Source organism: Pelmatolapia mariae, linkage group LG17 (genome assembly GCF_036321145.2).
Source record: "Pelmatolapia mariae isolate MD_Pm_ZW linkage group LG17, Pm_UMD_F_2, whole genome shotgun sequence".
NCBI classification, from domain to species: Eukaryota; Metazoa; Chordata; class Actinopteri; order Cichliformes; family Cichlidae; genus Pelmatolapia; species Pelmatolapia mariae.
This window is the reverse complement of record NC_086242.1, coordinates 11,304,047-11,330,820: the sequence shown is the minus strand read 5'-3', so window position 1 is coordinate 11,330,820 and position 26,774 is coordinate 11,304,047. Positions and strand designations below refer to the sequence as shown.

General features: G+C 38.5%; 3 protein-coding genes across 3 annotated transcripts; 1 reads left to right on the top strand and 2 right to left on the bottom strand.

The window, feature by feature from the left end:
• Positions 1-20: 20 nt before the first annotated feature.
• zc3hc1 (zinc finger, C3HC-type containing 1) lies at positions 21-3,973 on the bottom strand. Its single transcript, XM_063500985.1, has 10 exons — positions 3,832-3,973; positions 3,201-3,303; positions 2,927-3,077; positions 2,700-2,783; positions 2,454-2,581; positions 2,138-2,277; positions 1,760-2,030; positions 1,389-1,586; positions 920-1,132; positions 21-813 (listed from the first exon to the last, which is right to left on the bottom strand). Exons 1-10 carry the CDS (start codon positions 3,963-3,965, stop codon positions 739-741), a joined length of 1,497 nt encoding a protein of 498 aa, XP_063357055.1. The 5' UTR covers positions 3,966-3,973; the 3' UTR covers positions 21-738.
• A 1,767-nt stretch (positions 3,974-5,740) lies between these two features.
• On the top strand, positions 5,741-16,378 carry klhdc10 (kelch domain containing 10). Its single transcript, XM_063460503.1, has 9 exons — positions 5,741-5,954; positions 8,763-8,984; positions 9,118-9,272; positions 9,389-9,537; positions 10,021-10,105; positions 12,176-12,242; positions 12,331-12,378; positions 12,520-12,659; positions 14,174-16,378. Exons 1-9 carry the CDS (start codon positions 5,864-5,866, stop codon positions 14,381-14,383), a joined length of 1,167 nt encoding a protein of 388 aa, XP_063316573.1. The 5' UTR covers positions 5,741-5,863; the 3' UTR covers positions 14,384-16,378.
• A 536-nt stretch (positions 16,379-16,914) lies between these two features.
• cax1 (cation/H+ exchanger protein 1) lies at positions 16,915-25,404 on the bottom strand. Its single transcript, XM_063460586.1, has 20 exons — positions 25,326-25,404; positions 24,385-24,558; positions 24,028-24,158; positions 22,660-22,774; positions 22,424-22,534; positions 22,283-22,344; positions 21,943-22,119; positions 21,557-21,748; positions 21,051-21,144; positions 20,256-20,397; positions 19,534-19,717; positions 19,339-19,438; positions 19,126-19,244; positions 18,906-18,943; positions 18,686-18,813; positions 17,816-17,949; positions 17,546-17,640; positions 17,345-17,423; positions 17,149-17,257; positions 16,915-17,000 (listed from the first exon to the last, which is right to left on the bottom strand). The coding sequence occupies exons 1-20, from the start codon at positions 25,402-25,404 to the stop codon at positions 16,927-16,929; spliced, it is 2,337 nt and encodes a 778-aa protein (XP_063316656.1). The 3' UTR covers positions 16,915-16,926.
• Between the last annotated feature and the right edge of the window lie 1,370 nt (positions 25,405-26,774).

Sequence of the window (26,774 nt, the reverse complement as noted above, 5' to 3'; positions counted from 1 at the left end):
AAACATTCAGAAGAGCAATTTATTAAACCCTTTTAGGAGCGTCTACAAAGACAAAGGTACATGCAAGAGAGTGAGAACTGCATCGGTAACGAAATATCACAGAAAATCAAGAATTTCAAACCGGGTAGCACGGATGAGAAAAAACAAAACATCACTACTCCAAAAAGATTCTGCTCTCTTCGAGGAGAGCTATTGTATCCATCTGGTGTTTAAGCAAAACAATACACATAAGTACTTCCTCACAGTCTTTTTTTTTTTTTTTTGCTAATCTGAGGTTAATGTTTACTGCTCTTGCAAAGAACTCAAAATACGATAAAGGTAAACATCATCTTTCCAGTGTAGAGCCATGTGGCCCTTTCTCATGATCTTCTATATTCCACAAAAATCCAGACCATCATGTTGTCATCAAGGACTACCAAAGCAGACTTTGTGGTCATGTGGATGGCGGTACACATCCCAAATCTTGTGTAGCCGAACTGAAATGTTTTTTAAAAAGCCACAGCATTCATTCATTCACATTTTTTACTGTTTACTGAGAACACATTCATTTGTCTAATGACACAATGAACCTTATTTGTCCTTGACAAACACTGAACAGAAACAAGACCTCAATTGATGGCTTACATTTAATAACACTTGACTCTCCTGTCATTCGTAATATGGATTCTGTACCACAAACAAGAGTGGAGGTCAGTTAATCACTTCAGTGTTGCAATGCTGTTTTTGTTTGCAAAGAGTCTACTGAGATGGGGAAGAGGAAACCTGCCACTGTCGGAATATAGCAAACACCCTTTTAGATTTGTCACGAGGGCCCTGGAAGAAAAAACAAACAAACAAAGCAAAAATCTGTATAAATCTATCATATACATGTCGATGACTCTTTTTTATGAAATATAAATATTTGAACTTTTTGTCTTGCCTGTGCTGGACTGCCTTCGTCGATACTGGAGTTCTTCTTCATGGGCATGAGGAGGTCCAGAGCAGCTTTCCAGCCCTGCTGATAAAGTCCTGAACCTTTTTCTGAAAAAGGGATAGCCCCAGGATCCACATTCTCCTTTCCTACGGAGATCCAGGGACACCATTCCCTGTGCTGAGCTAAGGGGTCAAATACATTCTTGGGCAAGGGCCCATCCTGAAATAAGAGATAGTAAGTCAACATTTGTATTATACACCTACCCTTAAAAAAGGGAATGTTTGTCTTTCATGTTTTTAATTTAACAAAAATTCTAACTGTAATGTAAACCAAACAAAATACTCAAATTACTCTTGAAACACTGGCTGAATAACCAGGCAGGACTGTGCGGATTCCCTCAGATAAAGTCTGATGCCATCATTTAAAAAAAACAAAACAAAAACAAACAAAAAACCTCAGTAATGTTAGTTCTTACTAGACCACCAGCTGATGAGAGGCACAGGCGCTTTGGAGGCAGGCTAGTAGTGCCGTCAGTCCCTGAGCCATCTCCCTGTCCTCTACTGCGAGTTGCGGGCCTCTTGCCCCTTGTCAAAGGGCTTGGCAGTTCTTCGCTGGGGCTAGGTGAGTCTCTGCTCCGGGCACGCAAGGCCACTGGGGAGGAGGTACCCTCTCCCTGTAACATACACCAAGACAGCATAGAAGCAGTTTAGTATATTCTGAAGTTTACATTCACTTGTTCTAATTGAACGGATTAATAAGCTTGCATCATAGCTTGTGCACAGCGTGGTTTAGTGTTTTTCCAGCTAGTGGCACAGCTTGGGAAATCCGCCTGGTCCTCCTCCTTACCTGGTCAGAGCGGGTGGAGTCCTGGCTCCGCAGCTTCATGCGACAAGGAGTTGTAGCAGGGCTCGGTGAGGTGGAAGTTGAATGCTCTCCCTGACCATCATTTGGGGTTGCTGAAGCAGGACTCGTTGCCCGAACAGGGGTGCCCAGTGTATTTGTTGAATTGTCTGCTTCACCTCCCATTCCTTCCATCTGATGGAAATTCCACAAGCCCACCTTGCGCATACAGTAGGAGCAGGTGAGGATCGGCAGGCTCATGGCGTGCAGAGCAGGACTAAGATGGAGAAAAACACTTTTTTTTGTCCCATGTTTCTAAATTTTCACCCAACTTTTAATGTCAGCATATGACAACACTGAAAGGAGTTTCGAGTTACATCTCACCTTGCTGCCCAACCGCAGAGAGAAACAATACATGCTGCCATCTGGATAGCCAAAGGCTCAGAGCAAGGAGTCTCTCCCTTTCTTTTTTGTTCTTCCTCAATCACCTGCAGCATACTGCTGATAACGTCCTCTGTCAAAGACTGCAAGGAAAGAGTGGCCAATAAGTATAGGTGAACGAGTGACTCAGACAACTGTTTCTATAATCTCAACAATGCATTCTTTTAAGTGTATTCTCTAATGTAAATAATATGTATAATGCTTCAAACAGCACTGGAGTCAGTATCCTAAAAAGGCTGAAGCCCTTCTGCAGCTTCACCATAGACTTCAGCTGCTCCGGTTTCATTGCTGGCAGCTGCTGTGCAAGGAGACAGGCGCTCTGGAAGCGCTCCAAAAAGGCAGCAAGAAGTGTCGATGGTTCACAGGCTGGAACAAGCCAGAAGCGCTCTGAAATAAAAGGAACATTTACCATGATCATTACATGGACAAAAAAGAAAATCAAAGTTTATTCAAGGCAAATTACTTTTGCTGATATATACGTTTTATGCAAAATGCTTGCTCCCACCTGGACATGGAAAGTCAGGCCAAGGACAAAACTTTTCATGCTGTGTCTGAAGCTGCCTTGATATCTCTGCAATGCGGCTTTCATCTGTTTAAAAGAGGAGATGTGACTCAATTTAAAAACAAATTTTGGCAGCATGACAATATCAACCTAACCTTGCCAAAAAAATAAATAAATAAATGTTTGTCCTCTAGTGTTGTTATTGTGCAGTTGCTTTAAGTTTCACTCACATTTTTCAAAGTCTAAAGTTGGCTGCAAGGATGCACATAGGAAAGCCTGGCAGCTGCAGCACTTGAGCATATCACAGCCAACACTGATCCAGCCATATCTGGCACACATCAAAGGGGAAAGTATGCGTGGTTTGCCTGCCCATTTCAAACAGTGCGGCGCTAAGGGAAACTTCAACTTACATACAGCAAGGACATGTAATAATAACAACATAACAACATAAAAACAAGAACTAAGACAGCTCATACTGATTCAAAATGAGGGAAAAAAGGATATTGAATAGGATTCCACTCTTGAGAAAAAGGCTTCTTTGTTCGTTGCTTCACAAGGTGCTTGAGAGTTGCCTTTCACTTCCAGCACATTCAAATCCCCTTGTACACTGAAATCATCAAAAAGGGGAAAACACATCTTCAGTATGCACAGTTTTATTTACATGATTGATAAAACAAATATAACTGGTTAAAGCTATGCGTACTTCACGTTATATGTTTCCTATTTTCATTTTATAATCGCACACTACTGAATAAAATCGATTCGTTTAACCTAATGATGGAAGCAAAACAGCAAACTTGCAAAGTAGGGAGTTACTACCAAACTTAAGGTCCCCACCCCCTCTTATCTCTAACTGTACACAGTGGCGACAATTCAGATGCTACCATAACAAACTTGCCCGATGAATACAACAATGAGAGCAAAGAAAGCACAAAGGCGTGCCAGTTCATACTGCTGTTCCTAGCTTACATGCATCCAAACCTGCGGAATCTCGTCCGTCTTCTCATTATGCTGACTGAATGAAGCTAAAAGTGCAGCTACCAAGCTAAGTGGCTAGGCAAACTAGCTAGCGTCAACTTGTTCTCCGTCTTTTTAAATTGAACCATGAGCGCTCTCTGATTAAAAAAAATCGCACCTGTTGGAACCCACGCCTGTTGACGACACCCCCTCATTGAGAATTTCACGAACTTTTTCCGGGGAAACAATAGCAGACTTGTTGTGATTAGAATTGCCGAGACGATCCCCACGACTGCCGCCGAGAGTCGCCATGATCGGCTCTGCGGTCCCACGGAAAATACACCCTGAAACCGACAGTTCCGCTTTGTGATGCTGCGAGACCACAGCGCCGCAACAACATCACTTCTTCACCGTGAACATAATTTAAATTTCAGAAGCGTAATTCCGTAAGGCTAAGTTCATAGATTGACTGTTATTAGTGTTTAAATGTAAAGAATTATTTATTTAGTATTTAATAAAAAAAATTGTGATTTAAAATATACTTTTTTGTGTGTTTTTAAATGTAGGTCCAACATTTTATTTTTACTTTTTAAATTTGTTTCCATGTATTTGATTATGGATCTTTTGTTAAATATTGTTATCCAGATGCAATAAACTGCAATAAATATGCATACAAAATTCCCCCTTCTGAATTTATTGTTTTGGGCAATATTACACTATAAGATTAGTAATCCATTAATATCTTCTGCTGTAGTTTGAAGTGGAGGCTTCTTAAGACTCCATATGATGCTGTGTAGTTTGTTGTAGAATAAAGAGCTACATAAAATAATTTCAAATAAGTAATAGCTCTAACACAAATGTAATGAAAACATGAATATTTTCAACTATAAGGTATGCTATATAGACAAAAACAAAGTCGCTTTGAAGAAATTCTTATTTGGTGGAGTTTTGTTTTGCAACACATCCCACTAGATACTGTTATTAGCTCAATTTTTAGAATATTGCATCACCAGATAGTAGGAAAATGTGTCTCTGTTCAAGCCAGCACAGTTCTACTTTACGATCTGGAGGCATTTGAGTAAGAATGATGCGTTCTGAGGGCCCAGCATTGTCCCATTATATTTTCATCAAGGAATTTTGGATAAAAGCAGAAACATTTTTGTCCCATCTTGCTTATCTGACCATATTTTTAACATTATGGAAGAAAATACTAAAGATTTTAGTGATTGAAATTATTGACTGAAAGTATTAAATTAAATTTTACATACATGCCATCGCCTACATCACCTGCTCACTGATTTTCAACTCTCCTCCTAATCTAGTTTCCACATCTCTCACTCTGTCTTTATGATCTGGGTCATCAACTTTCTAAACTCTGTTTTTACTACAGCTCTGCACATCACCTTTGTTCTTGAAAATCATTACCACTCGACTTATTCTCCATTCCTTAGGCATGTTCTCCAAGACTGTATTAAACAATCTGGTCAAAAGCCCTCTGTCTTAAACATCTCCTGGTATGTCTTTAATAGCTGCCCCCAATTCTTACTACTCATCCTCTGCACTTCCTGATTCACTAACTGTATTTTCTCCAACTGAAAGCACATGAATAGAAAACAAAGTAAGACCTAAAACTGAACCTTGTGGTGCACCACAGGTGATGTGATCTCTAGATAATGAATAGCTACCCATGGTGACAGTTTTTTTAATGGTGTGTTTGTTTCTCCCCCCCAAACATAAGAATGCCACTTCATGTTCTAAATGATAATCTGTCTCCACTCTCAGTTGTTAAAAGAAGGTAATTGGTAACCTTGACTAGGTCTGTACAGTGCAACCAATAACAATAATATTTTTTTTCATTATTTGTATTTTTAATATATATATATATATATATATATATATATATATATATATATATATATGTATGTATGTATATATACATAGCGCCTGGGAACGCCTTTTGGGCCATCCACACTCCAAGTAAAACTGTTGTGTTGTGGATACGTACCGGCAACCGCCGCCCCGCCCACCTCTAATGACGCAACGTCCTAATAACGAGTCCAGTGATTGGCCAAGTCCAATCCACAGCGGGGGGAGGTAACGTTTGTGGATGTCTTCCAAACTGACTGGAACGTAAAATGATTCTACGGCTCTTATGAGATGTTTTTATTTGACTTGCCATTCTCCGTGACTGGATTGTAAAGGGGGAGACGATGTCGGACGCCGAATGTGCTCACAGTCCAGACCAGCTGAATAAATTCCAGAAATTGACAGGCAGGCCGCCGCACGGTGTGACGTTAGCAGGTCGGTCAAAAACATTAGCAAGATATGCTAACGACGTTACGCTTTACCTGGACGTTATCATGTTTGTACAGTCAAATTGAGTCTGTGTCATTTACATCAGCTGCTTGTTACTTTGAGTCAGGAATTTTAAACTTTGCCTTTACTCGTGATATTTTAAAGCATTACATTCAGGCTAGCAACATCCCGCAATTCTGTTTGATTATCTTTTGATGTGTTGGGTGCGATCCTATCTAAGCTAACAGGAGAAAATAGCACATAATACTTTTGCATAGAGCTTTATCGTCTGCAGTGTGCTACAGTAAATATTCTAATATCGGCTGGAGTGGATTTCATGGATTTAAGGTTTTATTTATAACAATTTGAAGGTTTAAGCTTTGTGTGTATCTGTGGTTTATGCTGAGGTTTGATAAAATATTTGATGGTTTAAGCGGATCACAGAGCCATGTCCACTAACAAGTTTCAAGCTCTCATTAGGTATGTTTTCAGTCATGGAGAGATTTGTTACATCTCTATTTTCAAGCAAAGTATAGAGAGGATAACTTCAGTATAACCTCTACTGGCCAAAAAACAAAAAAATAAAACCCAAACATGTCTGAGATGATCTATTGTGTGTATAAAATTTTCAAAGAATAGACTGCTCTTTGGTTGCTAGTTATTTTCTCTTATGCCTGTGGTAGATCCTAAGTTGAGATCCTGTATACTTTTGTGTTTTACAGATACAAGCTGGTCAGGAAAGGGAAATTCTGCAGTACAAAGACCAAAACTGGTCACTCTAACGGATGCTGACATAGATCTACAGAGAAATATTATCTTGATGACTGATAAAATACTTATATTGTAGTTTTATTGCTCATATGAAGTTTTACAAGACAGTAGGAGCAACTAGGTGCCATAGTGTGCCTGAATAGTGATGAAACTACAGTGGGTAGAAGATGGACTACAAAACGCACATCCTCCTTCACCACAACATGTTCTGACCCTTTTGTTTTATGGAGGTCTTATAAAAGAGAACAGTCTGTGGAAAAACTCATTGTAGGCTTAAAAAGAAGAAAAATCTAGGGCCAGGTGTACTAACGTCTACAGCAGCACAAAGCCTTCTTTTGACATTAAAAAGCTGCTGGATTTACGAAAGAGACTAAGTGTCAGTATGTGAACAGGAGGGGATTTTTTGAGGCTGGTATTATGCCAAATGTATTTGTATTTTCACTTTCAGGAGGAGAATATTTAAATGAGTCACACCAGTGTAAATTACAAAGTCTTCGGAACACAATTTACTGCAAATTGCACAAACTTTAATGCTGGGGAAAAAAAAGAAGTTGTTTGGGAAAAAAATTGTGTGCATGTTTAGAGGCAAACCCCATTTGTTGAATCTGTAACCAATAAAAGGTTTGGTGAGTTAAATTAATGCTTAAATGTTGCAATGTGCTATTAAAACTAAAAGGCGAAGTGCACATTCACGCACATGGGATAGGAACATAGCAACTGAGATGGCTCATCATCTGACTGTAAATAATGTTTTGTGGTCTTTTGCGCATCGTACAGGTCAGCTGTTCCACACAGATTTCAGGTTTATAGGGTGGCACAGTTTTTAATAATGCAGTTCTCCTCTGGATCAATCTTGCGCTGCACCTGAGTCCTAATCATTAGAACCCTTTGCACAGTGCTGAGAAATAACTCTTCTATCAGAAGAGTTATTTCTTAACTCTTCTTATTTCTTAAATAACTCTTCTATCAGAAGAGTTATTTCTTATATAAAAAGCATTTTCATTTTCATTCAGCCTATTCTCATTTATCATGATTGCCTTGCTGTTTTCAGAGAAAAAAAATTATATGAAACCTGAGCTTCCTTCCTCTGGATTTTTAAGCCACTAATTTGCATTCTTTCTACAAAAAGTTGTTTTTTCTTTTTACTGAGGTGAACTGGCTGCATCTTTATATATAAATTACAGCACATTGTTAGTAAATTACCCTGTAACTGCAGCTTCACAGTAATTTGCCTCAATTAGTATATCTATCCAATAGCATATAAGAAATTAAATGTAAGAAAATAGGATTTTTTAAAAATCTTCTGTGTAACTCCTTTCCTCCTCTCTGTTAAGGATTTCTGCGACTGCATTAAAATTCCCTCCATCCATCATGTATCCGAGCTGACCTGTTGTAAAAATTATTTATGGTAATCCTAAAGACTGCAATATAGCAAAGGAAATTACTAATGAATGCTGATTATACTTAACCTTAAGCACATTCTTATCAGTTAACATAGATCATAATCTTGAGCGTTCTTGGTCTAACGCCTTTACGTTTCTTCCCAAGTTCCAGTAAATGTCATACAACAACTCTTGTAATGCAGAATTTCTCATAGTTATGAATATGAAAGTTGACATGTTATGTATATAACCGGTGGAGCATTAGTAAGGTTGGATCTGTAACTAGTCTTAAGTTCTTGACTTTTTAGATGCATATGCAGGTTATACTCTAACGCTTTAATTGATTTAATTGCTGGGTGATATGACCACGGCAGTACTTTGTATTACTTTTGGATAATGTTTTTTATATAGCTTTGCAATGTCACTTTTTTTTTTTCTGTCAGTTTTAAAAAAAATTTTTTGTTTTATCTGGTTAAGCAGTGTCAAAGTTCAAATCATGCATAAAATTAAGAGCAGCATTTAGCTCAAGTAGTAGCTTTTTGCACGTAGAAGGAAATGATAATGGTTTGAGCAAAGTGGATAAGAGACAATCTTTTTCAGGACGGTACTCCTCATCGTCATTTTTAGGCTTTGATTGTTTTGGTTTTTTTTCTGTTTCCAGGGCATCGCACACCACCTGCCCGCAGTGGGCACCGCTGCGTCGCTGACAACACTAACCTGTATGTGTTTGGTGGGTACAACCCTGACTACGATGAGTCAGGAGGCTCAGAAAATGAAGACTATCCACTTTTCAGGGAGCTATGGAGGTATCATTTTGCAACAGGCTGCTGGCAGCAGATCCGAACAGAGGGCTACATGCCCACAGAGCTGGCATCAATGTCAGGTGAAGCATTGTGTATTTAGTACTTCTGAACATTTTACTAGTGTTTACACATTGTTGGTATTTCATACCCCCAAAAACCCAAAACCCAAAAACATGTATGAAAATCAAGTTTGGTGTTGCTGTTTTTCTGCAGCTGTTTTGCACGGTAACAACCTCCTGGTGTTTGGGGGCACCGGAATCCCCTTTGGTGAAAATAATGGCAACGACGTTCACGTTTGTAACGTGAAGTACAAACGATGGTCGCTGCTCAACTGTCGAGGGAAGAAGCCCAACAGAATCTATGGACAGGTAGCCACAGAAATCAGTCATCCTCCTTTCTGATGACCACATTCAAATTAGAAAAATTTGTACGTTAAATTTTTGTTTCAGTGTTTTATCTGCCATTTCATACTTTCTGCCTCCAGGCAATGGTTATTATAAACGGCTTCCTGTACGTGTTTGGAGGGACAACAGGTTATATCTACAGCACAGACCTACACAGGCTGGACCTGACCACAAGAGAGTGGATCCACCTTAAGCCCAACAACCCTCCCGATGACCTGCCCGAGGAGCGGTATGATGATACTTGAGGAGTTTAACATTAGGGGTGGGGGGAATATTTTGTGTGGCAATATTATATCAATACAGGGAAACCAAATATCAATATTTTATAAAATACAATAAATTTCTCTGGGAATACAATTTATCACAGTGAACTGCTGTATTATCAGAAACAGATTGGATATAATTGCCACTTTGACCCCATTCAATTGCCGACTGATTCCGTCTTATGTCAACATTTATGGCAGGTTATAGTGACATTGTTGGTATGCTTGAAAATCATTTTGCAACCAAAAAATAATTATTAATAATAATAATAATTAATTCAACTTTGAGGACGTAATTATATTTTTTACTGCAGTACTCTGTACATTGCAGAATCTTAAAAATTACAATAATATTGTATCGCGAGTGAAGTGTTCTGATAACATCATATCTCTTTCCATCTCTACTAGTATTAAAATGTTAAAATTCCTTGTCATGGTGTGTTTCACAGATATAGGCATGAAATAGCACATGATGGACAGAGGATCTATATTCTGGGAGGAGGAACTTCCTGGACATCATATCCTTTAGATAAGGTACTGTACCACTGAAAGATTTTATATACCCTCAAGTAACTTGTCACCAAAACTGAGTTCCAGCTAAGGAAAATCCATTTCCCTGGTGTATTCATAGTCTTAGTCTAAAGTCTAGTCTTTTTTTGAACTCCCTAGGATTTGTTTAGTGTGCCAATGGTAATAAGAGAAGAAACAAAACTCTGGTTTTACAAAAAAAAATAAAAAATCTGTACACTACTACTAAAAAAGCATATAAAAATGCTAGCATTAGTCATTGTTTATATACAGTCAGGTCCATAAATATTGGGACATCGACACAATTCTAACATTTTTGGCTCCATACACCACCACAATGGATTCCAAATGAAACGAACAAGACATGCTTTAACTGCAGAGTGTCAGCTTTTATTTGAGGGTATTTACATCCAAATCAGGTGAACGGTGTAGGAATTACAACAGTTTGCAAATGTGCCTCCCACTTCTTGAGGGACCAAAAGTAATGGGACAGAATAAGAACCATAAATCAAACATTCATTTTTTAATACTTGGTTGCAAATCCTTTACAGTCAATCATAGCCTGAAGTCTGGAACACATAGACATCACCAGACGCCGGGTTTCATCCCTGGTGATGCTCTGCCAGGCCTCTACTGCAACAGTCTTCAGTTCCTGCTTGTTCTTGGGGCATTTTCCCTTCAGTTTTGTCTTCAGCAAGTGAAATACATGCTCAATCGGATTCAGGTCAGGTGATTGACTTGGCCATTGCAAAACAGTCCACTTCTTTCCCTTCAAAAACTCTTTGGTTGCTTTTGCAGTATGCTTTGGGTCGTTGTCCACCTGCACTGTGAAGCGCCGTCCAATGAGTTTTGAAGCATTTGTCTGAATATGAGCAGATAATATTGCACGAAACACTTCAGAATTCATTGTGCTGCTTTTGTCAGCAGTCACATCATCAATAAATACAAGAGAACCAGTTCCACTGGCAGCCATACATGCCCACGCCATGACACTTCCACCACAATGCTTCACTGATGAGGTGGTATGCTTAGGATCATGAGCAGTTCCTTTCCTTCTCCATACTCTTCTCTTCCCATCACTCTGGTACAAGTTGATGTTGGTCTCATCTGTCCATAGGATGTTGTTCCAGAACTGCGATGGCTTTTTCAGATGTCGTTTGGCAAACTCTAATCTGGCCTGCCTGTTTTTGGGGCTCACCAAAGGTTTACATCTTGTGGTGAACCCTCTGTATTCACACTGGTGGAGTCTTCTCTTGATTGTTGACTCTGACACACATACACCTGCCTCCTAGAGAGTGTTCTTGATCTGGCCAACTGTTGTGAAGGGTGTTTTCTTCACCAGGGAAAGGATTCTTTGGTCATCCACCACAGTTGTGTTCCGTGGTCTTCCTAGTCTTTTGGTGTTGCTGAGTTCACCAGTGCGTTCCTTCTTTTTGGGAATGTTCTAAACAGTTGTTTTGGCCACGCCTGATGTTTTTGCAATCTCTCTGATGGGTTTGTTTTGTTTTTTCAGCCTAATGGTGGCTTGCTTCACTGGTAGTGACAGCTCTTTGGATCTCATCCTGGCAGTTGACAGCAACAGGTTCAAAAAGCAAACAGCACACTTGAAATGAACTCTGGACCTTTTATTTGTTCATTGTAATTGGGGTAATGAGGGAATAACACACACCTGGCCATGGAACAGCTGAGAAGCCAATTGTCCCATTACTTTTGGTCCCTTAAGAAGTGGGAGGCACATATACAAACTGTCATAATTCCTATACTGTTCACCTGATTTGGATGTAAATACCCTCAAATAAAAGCTGGCAGTCTGCAGTTAAAGCACATCTTGTTCGTTTCATTTGGAATCCATTGTGGTTGTGTATAGAGCCAAAAATGTTAGAATTGTGTCGATGTCCCAATATTTATGGACCTGACTGTATCTGTACTTCTACGCAAAAGCTGATCAGATGAGTTGGAAATATTTTGAATTTATCAGTAGAAGTGTCTTCCATCTTGATAACTGTCCAAGTCTGTCATTTTCACTAATGTCACTTTTTTAAAATGTTTTTTTTTTATTTTTTTTATTTATTTAAGATACATGCTTATAATCTGGAAACCAATTCCTGGGAGGAGATTACAACTAAACCTCATGAAAAGATAGGTTTGTATACTTCACATCATGATTAACTGTAAGCCTGTGCTATCCTTAACAGTAGTGCACTTTACTAAAATATCTGTGCTTTTGACAGGCTATCCTGCTCCTCGAAGGTGCCATAGCTGTGTGCAGATACGCAACGGTGAGGCCTGCTATACCAAAGAACATATTTCTGTATAGCCAGTATCACTTATTAAGTACTGTAATTTCATACTACATCCTCTCATTCTAATGTTTTTATATATGAATCAACAATTTTCTTTATCTGCTTTTTCTATTGTAGATGTATTTATCTGTGGAGGCTACAATGGGGAATTGATATTAGCTGATCTGTGGAAAATCAACCTTCAGACTTTCCAGTGGAGCAAACTACCAGCAGTGATGCCCGAGCCAGCCTACTTTCACTGTGCTGCTGTTACCCCAGTTAGTACAATACCATTTCTTTGGATCAGTCTAAAATTCAAAGTAGCAAAATTACCTTAGTACTCACCAAACTCAGAATATAAATGTATACACAGAAGGTGAAATTACATGTTAGATAAGCTGGTGTGGGTTCCTGGCATATACCATATAAAAAGATGGACAAAGACATGGTGACGTCACTTTCTGGTTTGCAGATTCTCTCTGTAAAGCCTCTAGCTGATGCATCTGTTTGTAAATCCAAATATGGCAAACTGTGAGGACAGTGCTCACAGCAATCTGTCCATCACAGAGGACTGATGTCCTAAAGCACAGCATGGTTTATCAAACCGTTTTACAAAATATATATAATTTACAAAGTGAATATCATTCTGGTATTAATAAATGATGAAACTGGTTATTTCATTATGTAAATATTTGTACTATGAGGAAAATATTTACAGAAATGTTGTAAATCCAATGAAAAGCAGGGTAATTTTCTTCTTTTAAAAAAGAGGGGAAAAATGAGTCTTATACAGTCATCCCTATCCTGTCTGTTAGTAAATATGGGGTTTTAGGCTTCACATTTCAGAACTCGAGGCTCCTTGACAATTTTGACATTGATGCACATTATTGACCAATTTTGGAGCTGTAGTAACTACAGAGGGAAGAAGTTCACGAGTGATGCCATGAAGCTATGAGAACGAGTTGTGGAGGCTTGGTTAAGAAGAGAGGTAACGATCAGTGAGCTGCAGAATGGCTTCACACCAATAAAGAGCTCTACAGATGCAATGTTTGCTTTGAGAGTGTTGATGGAGAAGTATAAAGGAGGAGGACTTGCACTTTATGGATTTAGAGAAAACATTAAGATAGGGTACCAAGAGAGGATCAGTATTACTGCATGAACTCAGGAGTTGCAGAAGTATGAGAGGGTGCTGCAAGACATGTGGTGAGGTGTGGGAGTGATAGATGGTTTCAATGTGTGGATGAGACCAGTGATTGGCTCTAAGCCCCTTCTTGTTTGCAGTGGAAATGGACAAGCCAGGCAGGATTCTCTGTGGACTGTGATGTTTGAAAATGACATTGTGATCTGTAGTAAGAGTAGTGAGAAAGTGGAAGAGAGCCTGGAGAGGTGGAGGTATGAAATTCAGTAGATGCAAGACAGAATACATGTGTCTGAATGAGAGGGAGACGGTGAAGCTGCAAGGAGTAGTGAAGGTAGATGAGTTTAAATACCATCCAAGGCTACTGACAGAGAGGTGCAGTCAAAAGAAGATGATGGCTGTTTTTTGTCTATATTTGTGGACATCTAATTTTGTTTTTGATGTTCTATGTTATTATATGGAACCGTCCTCTTAAAATAAAAAAAAAAACTGCTGGTGATCCAGAAGGTGCAAGGAGAACATAATGAAAAGATTTTGTTTGTTACCAGTTGGATAATCAATGATGACATTGAGGAAGTTTATAAGCCTGAACCTTGTTAAGCTGTATACACTGTAAAATGTACCTTTTCCCCCTCTCTTTTGTTTTGTACCCAGGCTGGCTGCATGTACATCCATGGTGGTGTGGTGAACATCCATGAGAACAAGAGAACTGGCTCTCTGTTCAAGATCTGGCTGACTGTGCCCAGCCTGTTGGAGCTATGCTGGGAGAAGCTCCTCAAGGCCTTTCCCCACCTTTCTTCACTCCCCACCATGCAGCTGCTCAACCTGGGCCTCACACAGGAACTCACTGAACGTTTGAAATAGACTTAGCGGAGCAAGAACACGTAAAATGGAAGGGACAGCGAGGAGAGCGGCTCAGTACAAAATCGAATTCACAGGAAGTCTTAGGGTGACCCAAGCCCCGCCCTGCCCTCCCGCCTGACGTAGCCTCGCCTTAAAACCAAAAACAATGGGATGCCTTTTTGTTTTTTTCTTCCTTTTTTTGTAGTTAAAGTGATGAAGAACAGAGTATATGTGGAATGTTTTATGGATTTTACTCAAGACCCTGTCCCCCCACTGGTCCCTGCAATTGTGTCAAACTAATACACAGTCATGGTTTTCATCAAACAGCTGGAAATGGTTTATTTTGCCCCGGCATGAAGTCAAACACTGTTTGTTTGTTTGTTTTTTTTGTCCAAATTGGCATTATCTGGTAATTTTAAAAGTTCAGTGTGAATGACGAATGCATGTATATTAAAATGAAATCACTTTTTATGGGGGAGGGTGGGGTAGCTTCGTGAACTGATGTTGCAGTTTGCACATTTTTGTCTTACACATTTGTGGACATTTGTTTTTTTTTGTTTTTTTTTTGTTTTGTTTTTTTCATCTTTAAAAAAAAAATTCTCCATGCAGAGGTGAAGATAGTATTGATATCAGTCTGAAACAGTGGCAGATGGTGGTTTGTTAAAGAACCATGGCAGTGTTTTTTGCACATTTTAGCCAATTTAATACAATTCTCTATCTAATATATAATTTTCATTTCTACTGACCTGTTGTAGAGTTTTAGATTATTGTGAATGTTTTTGTGACTTCCTCGCGGGCCTTTTTATTTCACTTTACTCTCTAATGTTCATTGATCAGCCAATTACAATAACCTTTCTCTCAGCTTTTAATGTCAAAGGGGATCATTGCATAACTTTGACTGTAAGTAATCTTAAATTTCCGTTTTCTCCGAATTATTTTTATATCTTAAAAAAAACAAAAACACATGCCATCTGCCTGGGATAAAAAAGCATTCAAATCCTAAAAAATGAAATTAGTGCATGCCTTGAAAAGAGTCTTATGTTATTTGTGGTGAATTGCCTAAAACATGCAGAAACACTGTGCTGTTCATTGGCATGTAAGGAAGTTTAAATGCTGGTTTTGCCTGTGTCTGGACCTCTGTAGTTCCTGTATTGTTCATTATACATCATATTGCTGCCTAGTCTGGAGATGAAATTGAAGCGAGGTGGGTATGTTCAAGATAATTTATTTTTTTCCCCGTTTCATTGTGTTTGCTTGCAGGTTTCATTTGTAAACCAAACCATGCTATACATCACTGTGAATTTGGTGCTTTTAAAAAAATAATATAAATATATATTTAAGATGCTTATATTTGAATAAAGACTTGATTCTGTTTAAAATTTTACTCCCTCTTTGTTTAAGACACATGATGCACAGGGAGTTGCTTCAGTAGCAGGCTTACACGAACATCTGTTTATACTGCAGTGCCTTTTTCCCAAACTGATATTGAGGTTTGACAAATAGAGGCAGATATTTGCATGTTTAGACAAAATTCTTAGACTTACAAGTAAATTAAAAGTTATAAAAGTCCCATAATTGCATATTGTGACATGTTGCTGGCCAAGATTGTAATTTTATATCCTGTAATCTTAAAAACCAAGTGTTTAAATAAAATATGTTCATGTTTACAGATGCCAAATAATATTCACCTTCAAAATGTGATTACACCAAGGAAAAACTTTTTTTTTTTTTTTTTTTTTTAAATATACATATTATGATGGGATGTTGCCAGATGGTTTGGTCACATATGCATGAGTCTGCCTGCATTATTTTTACCTTGTTCCTTTTTCTTCTGCTTTTCCTGCTTGCTGTTCCAAATTACTGGTGCATGATGTCATTACCTTTTTTTTTCCTTTTTTTTTTTTTTTTTTTAATATTAACATCAAATCGTTACTTTGGGACACAGTTTTACAGGTGACCCCGAAAATGTTGTACACTGGGCTTGTATGAGTGTCGTGTTAAGAGGTCTCTAAATAAAGGTGTTCTGTAAAGAGCTCTCTGTCCCCCCCAGCTTCCTTTCCTGTACTAATGCTTAGCATGACGCACACTAGAATTATCCAGTGTAAGACTCTTGCATGGATCGTTGCTGCCACTTCTATTCTTTTATTCAAAGTGCACAATAGATCAAAGTCATACATCCCTGTATTTGTTGTGTTTGTGAAGCTGAATTTGCCCAAATGCTAGTGAATAACGTAATCTCAAAGGCAAAATATCAAAATGAAAAAGCTGAAAGATTAATAGTCAAAATGCAAAAGTACAGAAAGTTTTTTAACGAATATGTTTATTATATCAAATATCAACAAGATGTTACAACGATTAACAAGAAAAATACCACAAATTGACATTTCTATCCAACAGCAAAAACCTTTTTTAAATTACAGACAGAATTGGAATATAAAAACAAATATTCACTTTAATCTTCAACATGACATTTCTGATCCCACATTTTGTGCTTCTGACCCGACACCACTAAAGATTAAGAAACCTTTTAATGTGTTTAATTTTCAAAATTACTACTTGTTACATTAACACGAGTGTGGAGAAGGAGCAAAGAAGTAAAGGGCCAAAAGGATGAGGTAGACCACCACTAGAGCCGTGCCTGCAGACAAGACAACGAGTGGATATAAACAAGATATCTGACATAGAAAAAACTTTGACAAATGCACATATGAGAAAGTCCTTGATAACATCTGATTCGTGCAAAATTAATACTTACATTTCCGGTATTATATTCTGATATTGCTTACCTTGAAAGTAGTCACATTTCCCATCCATGAAGATGTAATTGACCACAATTACACTAAAGATGCTAGCCCAAAGATGAATATCGCTGAACACAAGCATAAAGCCAACATCCTGGCAGGAAGAGGAAAAAATAATATATATAGCTTGAAAGTCATAACTGGAATTATCACAAACAAAATAAAAATCAATTTAACTTACATAGAATGCATTAAAGAGGATGAGCAGTGGAATCTGGATCATGCAGACCTGCACAGCAATGCAACTTCCCACTTCAAGGCTGCAAAGAGGGGACAAGAAAAGTTCAATATTTTGTGCATTTCCATTACTCCAGATTAAAATTGAGCCCATCCAGGTGGGTTATAACACATGTGATAATATAACGGGATGGTGTTATCAAACCTGAGACTGATATTGTTTTGCAGTGCAAAAAGAATCCCATTGACAATCTCAGGAAGCTCTGGCACCATGGCCAACACCGTGACCCCAATGAAGTACTGCAGCATAAGCAGATAAGCAGTTAACTTCAGCATTATAGTATTCAGTCAGCTTTAATAGCAGGTTTCCACTTCATTCTACATGCTACAGGTGTATTGTTCTATAAAGTTTAGAGTTTTTCATTTTCCTTTACATTTTCCTTATTAAAAAAAGCTTAATAATGTATTGGAATACCTGGGAGATGGAGGAATGGGTCAGAAAGGGCTTAATGTTTTCAGTGCAGAGGTCAGCACAGCAAGCCATCAGCACCGTGGCAACAATCAGCACTCCAAGAGCCCTCCACCGGGACCAGTGGACAACATGGTGACCTGCTTGTAACATCCATACAATGAGTTCATTGACAGGTTTAACAATAAGTACTTATGACCTTAAACCGTTAGTGCCCTTTATTTCATTAACTTAAAAAAACAAACAAACAAACAACAAAGAAAACCCCAAATCATTATCATTGTAAATATTAGATTGTAATATGCTCTCTAGAGGAAAGGCTCTTTCAACCAAACAACATTTCCAGATCTACCCACAGATCATTCCACATAGTCAGTGCATAGGGACATCCAAATATGCATTTTATAAGGTATGATCTGCATTCTTGTTCCCCTCTAAAAGCCAGAAAGAAAGAAAGGCTTTTTTTTTTAATTGCAGCTGTCATGACAGATTTCTTTTCTGATGTATTAATTATATATTTGGTTGCAGTTTTATTTAAGATTTTCCATAACACAGCTAGGTTTGCATTTCTTTTCCCCCTAGAAAACAATTTAATGCAATTTCCTCAAACTTCACAGGCTTTTACATGCAAAACTGCCTTATTGCAACACTGCATATGCTTGGTAATAAGGAAGGCAATGAGCAATAAGCATTTTGCAATCATTTCACTTTCCTATTCCCAAAAAGATTAAAGAACTGCATGCACAACACACCTGTTGCAACGTGGCCCATGGGCAATAATACTGGCATTAATACATGGTTTGGTGACAAGTAGATGGCCGGTGGTGATCTCACCAGTGTGGTTGGAGGTGCTGGTACCCTCTTGTGTGTACTGACCGTGTGCATGGCCCCCGTGACCATCGCTGATATGGATGTCATAAATGTGGGAATGGGTCTTCAGTGTGAAGATGAGCCCAATTAGGTATGCAGCAGGCAGAAGGACAGAAATTGTGTACATAAGAGGCCTGCAAAAAAAGAAGAAGAAAAAAAAAAAATCACTCAAAACAATATCAAGCTGATTATATTAAGTGTTGTGCAATCAAGCATCAAGACTTACTCAATATGGGACAGAATTAAATGGGGCTCACTTTGACTCTGTTGTGAACACAAACAAGATAAGAATGAAAAATCAACAATAAAATAAGATGCAACATGTTGCCATGTAAAAGCCTAAAAATTGAGTCCTTCCTTTTGACATTTTTAAGTGTACTTACTGAGCTGATCTATAACAAAATACCCTATAACTCTATAAAAAAAAAGAAGCAGCAGCCACCCACCGTGTCATAGTGACAGTTTTTACAGACGAAGGACACAGTGGCATTGCCGGGAACATCGCTGCAGCTTTCACACATCAGATTACCAAAGGTCTTTGAAAACAGGGTAGGTGCAAACACACCTAGGGACAATATTGCAGCATGGAAGGGGTTTGGACTCAGGTTTTGGAAGAATTTTGTTTCTCAGTTTGTTTTATGCACATCTGCCATCCTTACCTCCAATGGATATGAAGAGCAAAGCTGAGCTCACTCCAGCTGAACGGCTGTTAAATCGTTGCTCCTGGTGTTTAATACCCCCAATGATCATACATATACCCTGTGCAGTTAGAATTTTTATGCAATGAGTACAGCCATCTGCTTAAGACATCTAATTGCGAATATAACCAATGGGCACAATTCATCTGCTCTTACTGGTATGAACAGTATACATCCAAGAAGGGTGCCAGTTAACGCAGCTTTGACAACCTCTTCATAACATTTGGTGGCAGCACGATGCCCCTGAAGCAATGCCGTGATGTAGAATGTCAACTCTGTGATGGAGCCAAAAGTTGCGTTCACCACCGCTCCCATTGCGAAGTTACACTGTGCAGAAATGCTGCAGGAGGTATACACAGATACAAAACAAAATAAACAAAAAGAACTGAAATGTTATATGTAGTTAAGAGTTTCTAAAAATGTTCAGTGGGATTAACTTGCTACATACTAACACATTAATTCATAAATTCATAGGCAGCTAACCAGCGAGCCCCAGCTAGTGCCATCTGGTGTTTTACCCATGCAAGCAGGCAAATTTGCTATTGTTGTAGTTGTCAGTGTCACTCAGTTGTCTATCAGAGTGTTTCTTGTCCTGTGGACAGACCTCAATTGCGATAATCTTGGACTGCTGTGCAGCCTCTGAGTTTAAAAATCCTCCACCTGCTGCAGGTTCTGGTTGCGAGCAGGAGGAGGACTATCATGAACAGCTGCAGTCCAAGACTTGCTTCACTGCCTCCTTGTTGTTAGGGAAAACAGATGAAAGGAGCTGGGGCTAGATAGTTACCAAAGGTTTAAAACAATTAAATAAAAGGAGTGAAGTTTAAATTTCACCCACTATAATTTTTCATCACTTCAAAAATAAAATGAAAGAATTTTACCTGGCTATTCCCATGCCAATATAATAAGACAGGGGAATAATGGAAATCATGGCTGTAGCAAACTTTGTCTCAGCTCTGAAGTAATTGTTTTCTTTGTCAGTGTAACCAATGATCAAAGTGATAAATACCAACGGAAGCAGGTCTGCAGTGGGCATAGGCTTAAGGACAACAGACAGACAGTGGATAGACCAGCAGTAAAAATACTAGTGGCTATAGTAGAACATCTTTTTGCAAGTCTGCCCTGAAAATTCATACAGTTACAGAAATCTGACAGCAGAAGGGTTAATATCATTATGAAAATTCACTGAATGCAAATTGTGAAAAAGCTTTGAATTACATTTTGTTAAAAGACTGAATCTGTGGCTCTAGAAAAGCTATAAAGTAAAAAAAAAAAATAAATAAATAAAAAAAAATGCATCAATTATATCAAAGTTGCCAAATTTCAAAGTGTCAGAGACTGTCACTAGCTACAGCTAAGCTATGAAGACGAAAGGCCTATATCATATCTTTCTGAGTAAATACAATTACAGCATAGTTTAGAAAATTATTTTGCCTTCACAAGACGTTTAGTAAAGTTGACCTCTGGCCTTGACTTTGTGGTCACAGTCACCAAAACGTTTCCTACATTTTTAGCCGATACATCTGTGGTATCAATTCTACAATCCTTGGATTATCGTGTTCACAAAATTGAGTGTCACCAGAGCGCTTGGCGATCATCCCCCAGGCCTTTCAGGCTGAGGATTAAAAACTGTGACTGAGCCCCTTACTTTATGTCTAACAACTTAAAAAGGATACTGAGGGCGAAAATGTTGATACCGTGGACTGTGTATTTGTAGTAATGCATATTGAAAGCTTGATAACAGCATAAGAGGACTCTGGTTCCACATGCCTGTGTCTGCAAGGGAGATCGTAGAAGTAAAAAAAAAAAAAGTCAGTAAACATGCATTAAAAATGATTAGCTCCAACATTAACAAGCTATACACAGTTCAGTTTTGCTGAACTGTTTTGATCATACTTTCACTTTGAGGCCATGTGAAAGCTGAAAACCTTTTTTTTGTGATATGGTTCAATTGCTCTTTTAAAAAAGGAACAAAGTGTCACAGACAGCATTAAACACATGCTACCACATTTAAAGCTTGTGGGAAGTACAAAGGATCATGGCTAATAAGGCGGCTGTAAAAAGTAACAACACTGCGGTTGGTATTTTGAAAAGCATAGCCATTGTGGTAATGGACGGGGAAATCCTTCACGCATCCTCTGCCTTGATATCTACAACATCAATCTGTGTTTCAGTAAATAACCTTGTCCTTTTCCAGTGTGTGGATGTGAAGGTCCTCTGGTGCCATGAGAAGGACGCCTGTCAGTATACGAGCGTTGATTTTTGCTACTGGGATGGTGAAGACAAGCAACCAGGACAGCACACAGGCGAGGCAGTGCATGACAGCCAGGACAGGGTAACCAAGTAACAACCAAATGCAAGTGCTGACACGACACTGTGGAGACAGATTAGGACTCATGGTCAGAAGCTTACATACACTCGTCATGCACATGAAAGTTGTGGCAATTTTGGAATTCTAATTATTTCTTTGTTCTTTTTCCCTCAGGTTGTATTATGTGTAAACTTCTATATAAATATTTCAGAACTGTGCACAGCACCACATAACTGAGGTCAGTATGATTTTCTTACCCACTGCTTTGAAGTATTCTTTGGTGGCAGTTCTGGGACAGGGATCTGGATAGGTGGGGGTGAAGACACTAGGGATGCAGAGTCTTTGTTCACGACAAGGTCCTCACTGTCCCTCTCATGAGGAATAACCTCACAGTTTGGAGGGTTCACAGAGAATCTATTAAGTACATTATCAACCTGAAAAAAATTAATAAATTCTTATTAGAGGATTTTAACTGAATGCTGTTATTAAAACCTATTTATCCTATTAAAAATCCTGATTTTTAAACTTAAAATAGCAACTCTAGCGTCTACACAGTATCAAATTTAGCACACAAATTACATTAAAAGGCTTCATTACCTTCTCAATACACTTCCCAAATGGCCAAATAAAGTACCACGCCAAAGTGACACAAACTTTTCCTAAAAGAAGCAACTTATTAGCATTATTTTCCAGATTTACAGAAAACAAGAGTGCTGCAGTTTTATAAAGAATACATACCATAAGCAGCACCTGCCACTGTCAGAAACATGACAGCAGAAATGAGGATGTAGATTAACGCTATCCACCAACCAAATAAAAATACATAGCACACATTCCCAAAGATTACCACTGAACCTGAGAAGAGATAGAAATCACAAATGCAGGTTAGTTCTTTAGTGTAAGAAACACAAATTTGCATGTACGAGCGTGCTGGAGTTAAACAGAGTTCTAATATGAAAAAAGGCAAAAGGAACCCAGGCGTTCTTGAGCCTTAACAATGCTAAGGTCAGAGTGCAGCTCTTTCATGATCTCCGATTGGTCTTCAATGGGCTTCTCCGTTACACTGGCCTTCCATTTTCTGAAACCAAACTGAAGAAATAAAGGGGGATTATTGTTAAAAAGAAAAACATCTGCAGCTTTGACTGTGTGTATTACACTCACAGGTTCATAATTTCATTTGAGAGGGTCAGTTTAATTTATTTACAACTTTACCTATGTAGTCAACAACTCAGGGGTGTGGACTCAAAAACAAAAAGCTTTAGCGTCATTCTGGAGATATTCCGAGTTTTTGTTTTACATGTAGCCATTTTTAAACACAACTTTACCACAGTTTAGAACTAATGTGAAGGACCAGTTTAGACGGGACTAGAAATGAGTATTTCAGAGGGACAGCTCAAGTTGATTGGTTTGGTGACAACGTTAGAGGCAATCTGCACATGTGCCGGGAAGTGGACAAAGTATATTAAATATGGAGCTGCCATGCAGGAAAAAAAGAGGATGACCACATACAAAGCTCATGAATGTGGTGAAAGACATGTAGAGGGTTGGCGTGACAGAGGTGGCTACAAGAAGCAAGAAGCAGAAGAAGAAAGAGAAGACAAAGAAGAAGTGTTAGCGTCACCATTTGTTTTGCTGTCTTACAAGTGAAACTGAAAAGAGTACATAAATGTTTACAGCTTTATCGTAATAAGCAACCACTAATGTCAGGCACATCACCCTCACATCATGCTAACACTGAACATATATTTCCTATTCTTGTGTGAACATTCCTACCAGCGTAAAAATTAGCCCACTAATCCTCAATCATAAAGTAAAAGCATCTCCTGTCAGGAAAAACTAGCAGACCATAAATTGCTGTTAACATCTTTATTAGGTTGAGTATGTTTTTTGTGCTACACAGTAACATAGATAAGTAGCAGAAGAAATGCCAGGACAACAGAAGAGCTGTTTCAGGCAGTTTAGCAGCGTTTTCCATCACAGTGAGTAAAACCCCTTTAAGCCTGCATGGATAACAGACTACAGGAGAAGAAAAGGGACCAAAACACAACCCCATGTTTTTCTGCGTCACTTCTGATACCTCAAACGAATTGGCTGGCTATCACAGAACCACTAAAGTTTATGATTACTAGAAATGAAAGATTCGGTGTGATTACATTTCTAAATTCTTGCCCTAGACTCATATTAAACTTACTGCGAAAGCTGTGCATCCTTTTCACATGTGTATTTTAAAATGCTTCAAGTCCCTTTTCTTTCCTTTATGAATAAAAAGTGAGAAATTAGGTGCCGTAGTATGTAGTAAGTATTTAGCACATAACCACCGCCCTGATCGAGTGGTTTCCTACCTTGTAGTTGTTGGCCTCCCTGTGTGCCTCCACCTCATTGTCAACTCTGATTGTAGTCCTTGTGGTGCACTCATGCCATCCCTCTTCTCCATTGCGTGGTGGAGAAGACCGGGCTGAGGTGACATGCCCCCCTGTGCAGATTTTTAAAAAAAAAAACAAAAAAAAACTTTTCTACCCTGTTCTAATTTAAACCTCTTTATATTTTAACATTTCACATGTCCATATACACAAAATCTTATAACGCTTCAGCCATGTTGGGAAAGGTAGTCTTGTTCATCCAGAACCAGCCAACTAGAGTTATTAAATCCAGTCAGGTATCTGCTACTTTATTCTAGTTTCAGCTAATGTCATATTCACCTCTATGGACACCAAAAAAACATTTTGGGGTGTAGTGGCAGAAGTGGTGTCCAGAAGCATCTGGGGAGGGTGTATCTGCAGGGCCTGTCTCGAGATGATGGGCCCCAACACAGAGCCTATCAGTTAGGGAGAGTCGCCGTGGATATCGATGCTGTTCTTGATGGACACAGGTCTCTAAATATGGAAACATTATAAAGAGCGTGAAGTATGGTTTTCAGAAGAGAACAGCATATCAGTTCCATTCATAGTGTGTTAGTTGACCAACATCCTTCCATGAAAATGTGTGTGACAAACACAAACCTCCTGAGAGTCATACAGTGTCCATACAAAACCCATGCTCTCAAAAGCAATCAGTCAAGACTGATTATCAGTGCACTGCAATGCAGCGCTAAGAATCCTGCTGGGCTTTCAAATTAAAAAAGGAATGCATACTGGTAATGGTTCATGAAAAGCAGTTGATTTAATGGTTGGTAAAGTGGCAAGTGGAAGGCAAAGATTAAAATTAACAGCAACTACTGCAAGAAGAAAACAGCAGAAAGCATGTGAATTTTTCTTTAAATCAAAACAGAAAAAAATAGGCTAAACCGAATTAAAGTGAGCAGTTGTTGCCTCTAGGAACGTTACTAAACACCATCCCAAGGAAGCATCATATGACCTACATACATACATACAATACAACTGTGACCATCAGGCTATCCTCCACAACGCTATCTGTTTAAACATGAAGGTTTAACAACAGCAACAACGTCGTTTTCAATAGAATTATAACCACAAAAATACAAACTGAAATTAGTTTTAACTTTTGTTTTTAACCGAAGGTGACTTTAAAGAGCACGTGGAACGCAAACTTGACAAAATACTCAAAACGTCATTTTTTAAAAGTCTACATGAAAGGATCTGCGCAGGTGTGGAGGAGCACACGCTGAATAGTTTGGTCTCACCTGACGATGAATCAGCCTCGGATATTCTTGGTAGGTTTTCCACATCACCCGGTAAAAGTAAACAGTTTTTGTGGGACATTTTGGGTTTTGTTTTTTTTGGTATGACACTTTATTTTCCGAGCGTTGCTCCTACCCTCTAATCCTCTGGACTTGACTTCCCTCCCTCTTTATTCTGTGCAATCCGAGCGGCTATTGGCATTAGCAGTCACCCATTAGGACGAGGTCAAGTGGGCGGTGGGGGAGGCGGACGGGAAACAAGTATTATATTTTCTGATATATAAATACAGACAGAGCGCCTAACTTTATTTTATTTTTTCAACTTCACTTTTCTTAATATTATTTTTATACTAATATTATTATGGTTTTTTGTTTTTCCAAATCTCATAAAACCAAAACTGTACTTATGTTAGCGCCCCCATTGGATCTATATAATATATAATATAAGTTATATATTTAATTACTTTTTTGTCACTTACCTCACTTTATAATTTTATGTATAACATTTAAGTTATTTCTAATGGCATTTTTGTAAGGTTACTTTGATTCCTACTAGTGTTTACGTTGATTGTTATGTCCATTTTATTCATAGCCTGCGGTACATTTCAAGAACAGAAGCTGACCCAAAAGGCACATTTCCATTCCAGCTCTTCAAAAACAACAACAACAACAAAAAAAACACAGTTTCAAAATATATTTAAACCTGAAAGGTGTGTTTTGGTTTTGTTGTCTTAGCTAATTATTGTGGAAAGAAAATATCACAGTGATTTAAGAGTCATTCAGGTGTGTTCATCATTTGCAAATAAATTATGATTCATCTCATAAATCATGAAACACTGTCCTACCCTCCATAAGCTGCCTTTAGGGGTTAAAAGTATCAGGATTGGTATCGGTATTGGTATAGGGAATACAGGCCCTGTATTTATTTGGTTTCAGACTGATACCAAAATTTGCAGTATTGCACATCATTAGTGCAAGCTGCATGCTGCAAGTACATGCTGCGGTCAAAAGTACTGGGCCACATTGTGGCGCAGTTTTTCCAGGGGTTGGCATGGCGACTTTAATTTGACTAAAGTTAAATCCTAATTCTTTTCTTAACAGGACATTTTAGACAATTCTGTACTTCATACATAGTGGGGACATTTGGGTCCTCTTCTGTCCCAGCATGACTGTTCCTCAGTCCATAAAGGCATGGTTGGATGAGTTTGTTGTAGAAGAACTTGACCTCCTTCCTTGCAACCACTTTGGAATGAAGTAGAACGGAGAATGGGCTAAAATTTTACACCTACACACTGCCCAAAAATTTGTAGAAAACCTGGAAGAGTAAAAATTATTGTAGCTGCAAACGTGGAACGATTTGGAATGGCATGTCATAAAAGTTCCTGTCCTCGTGGCAGAGATTACAACTGTTACAAAAGGCAAAACATGAAGAAAAAAAAATGCACATATCTG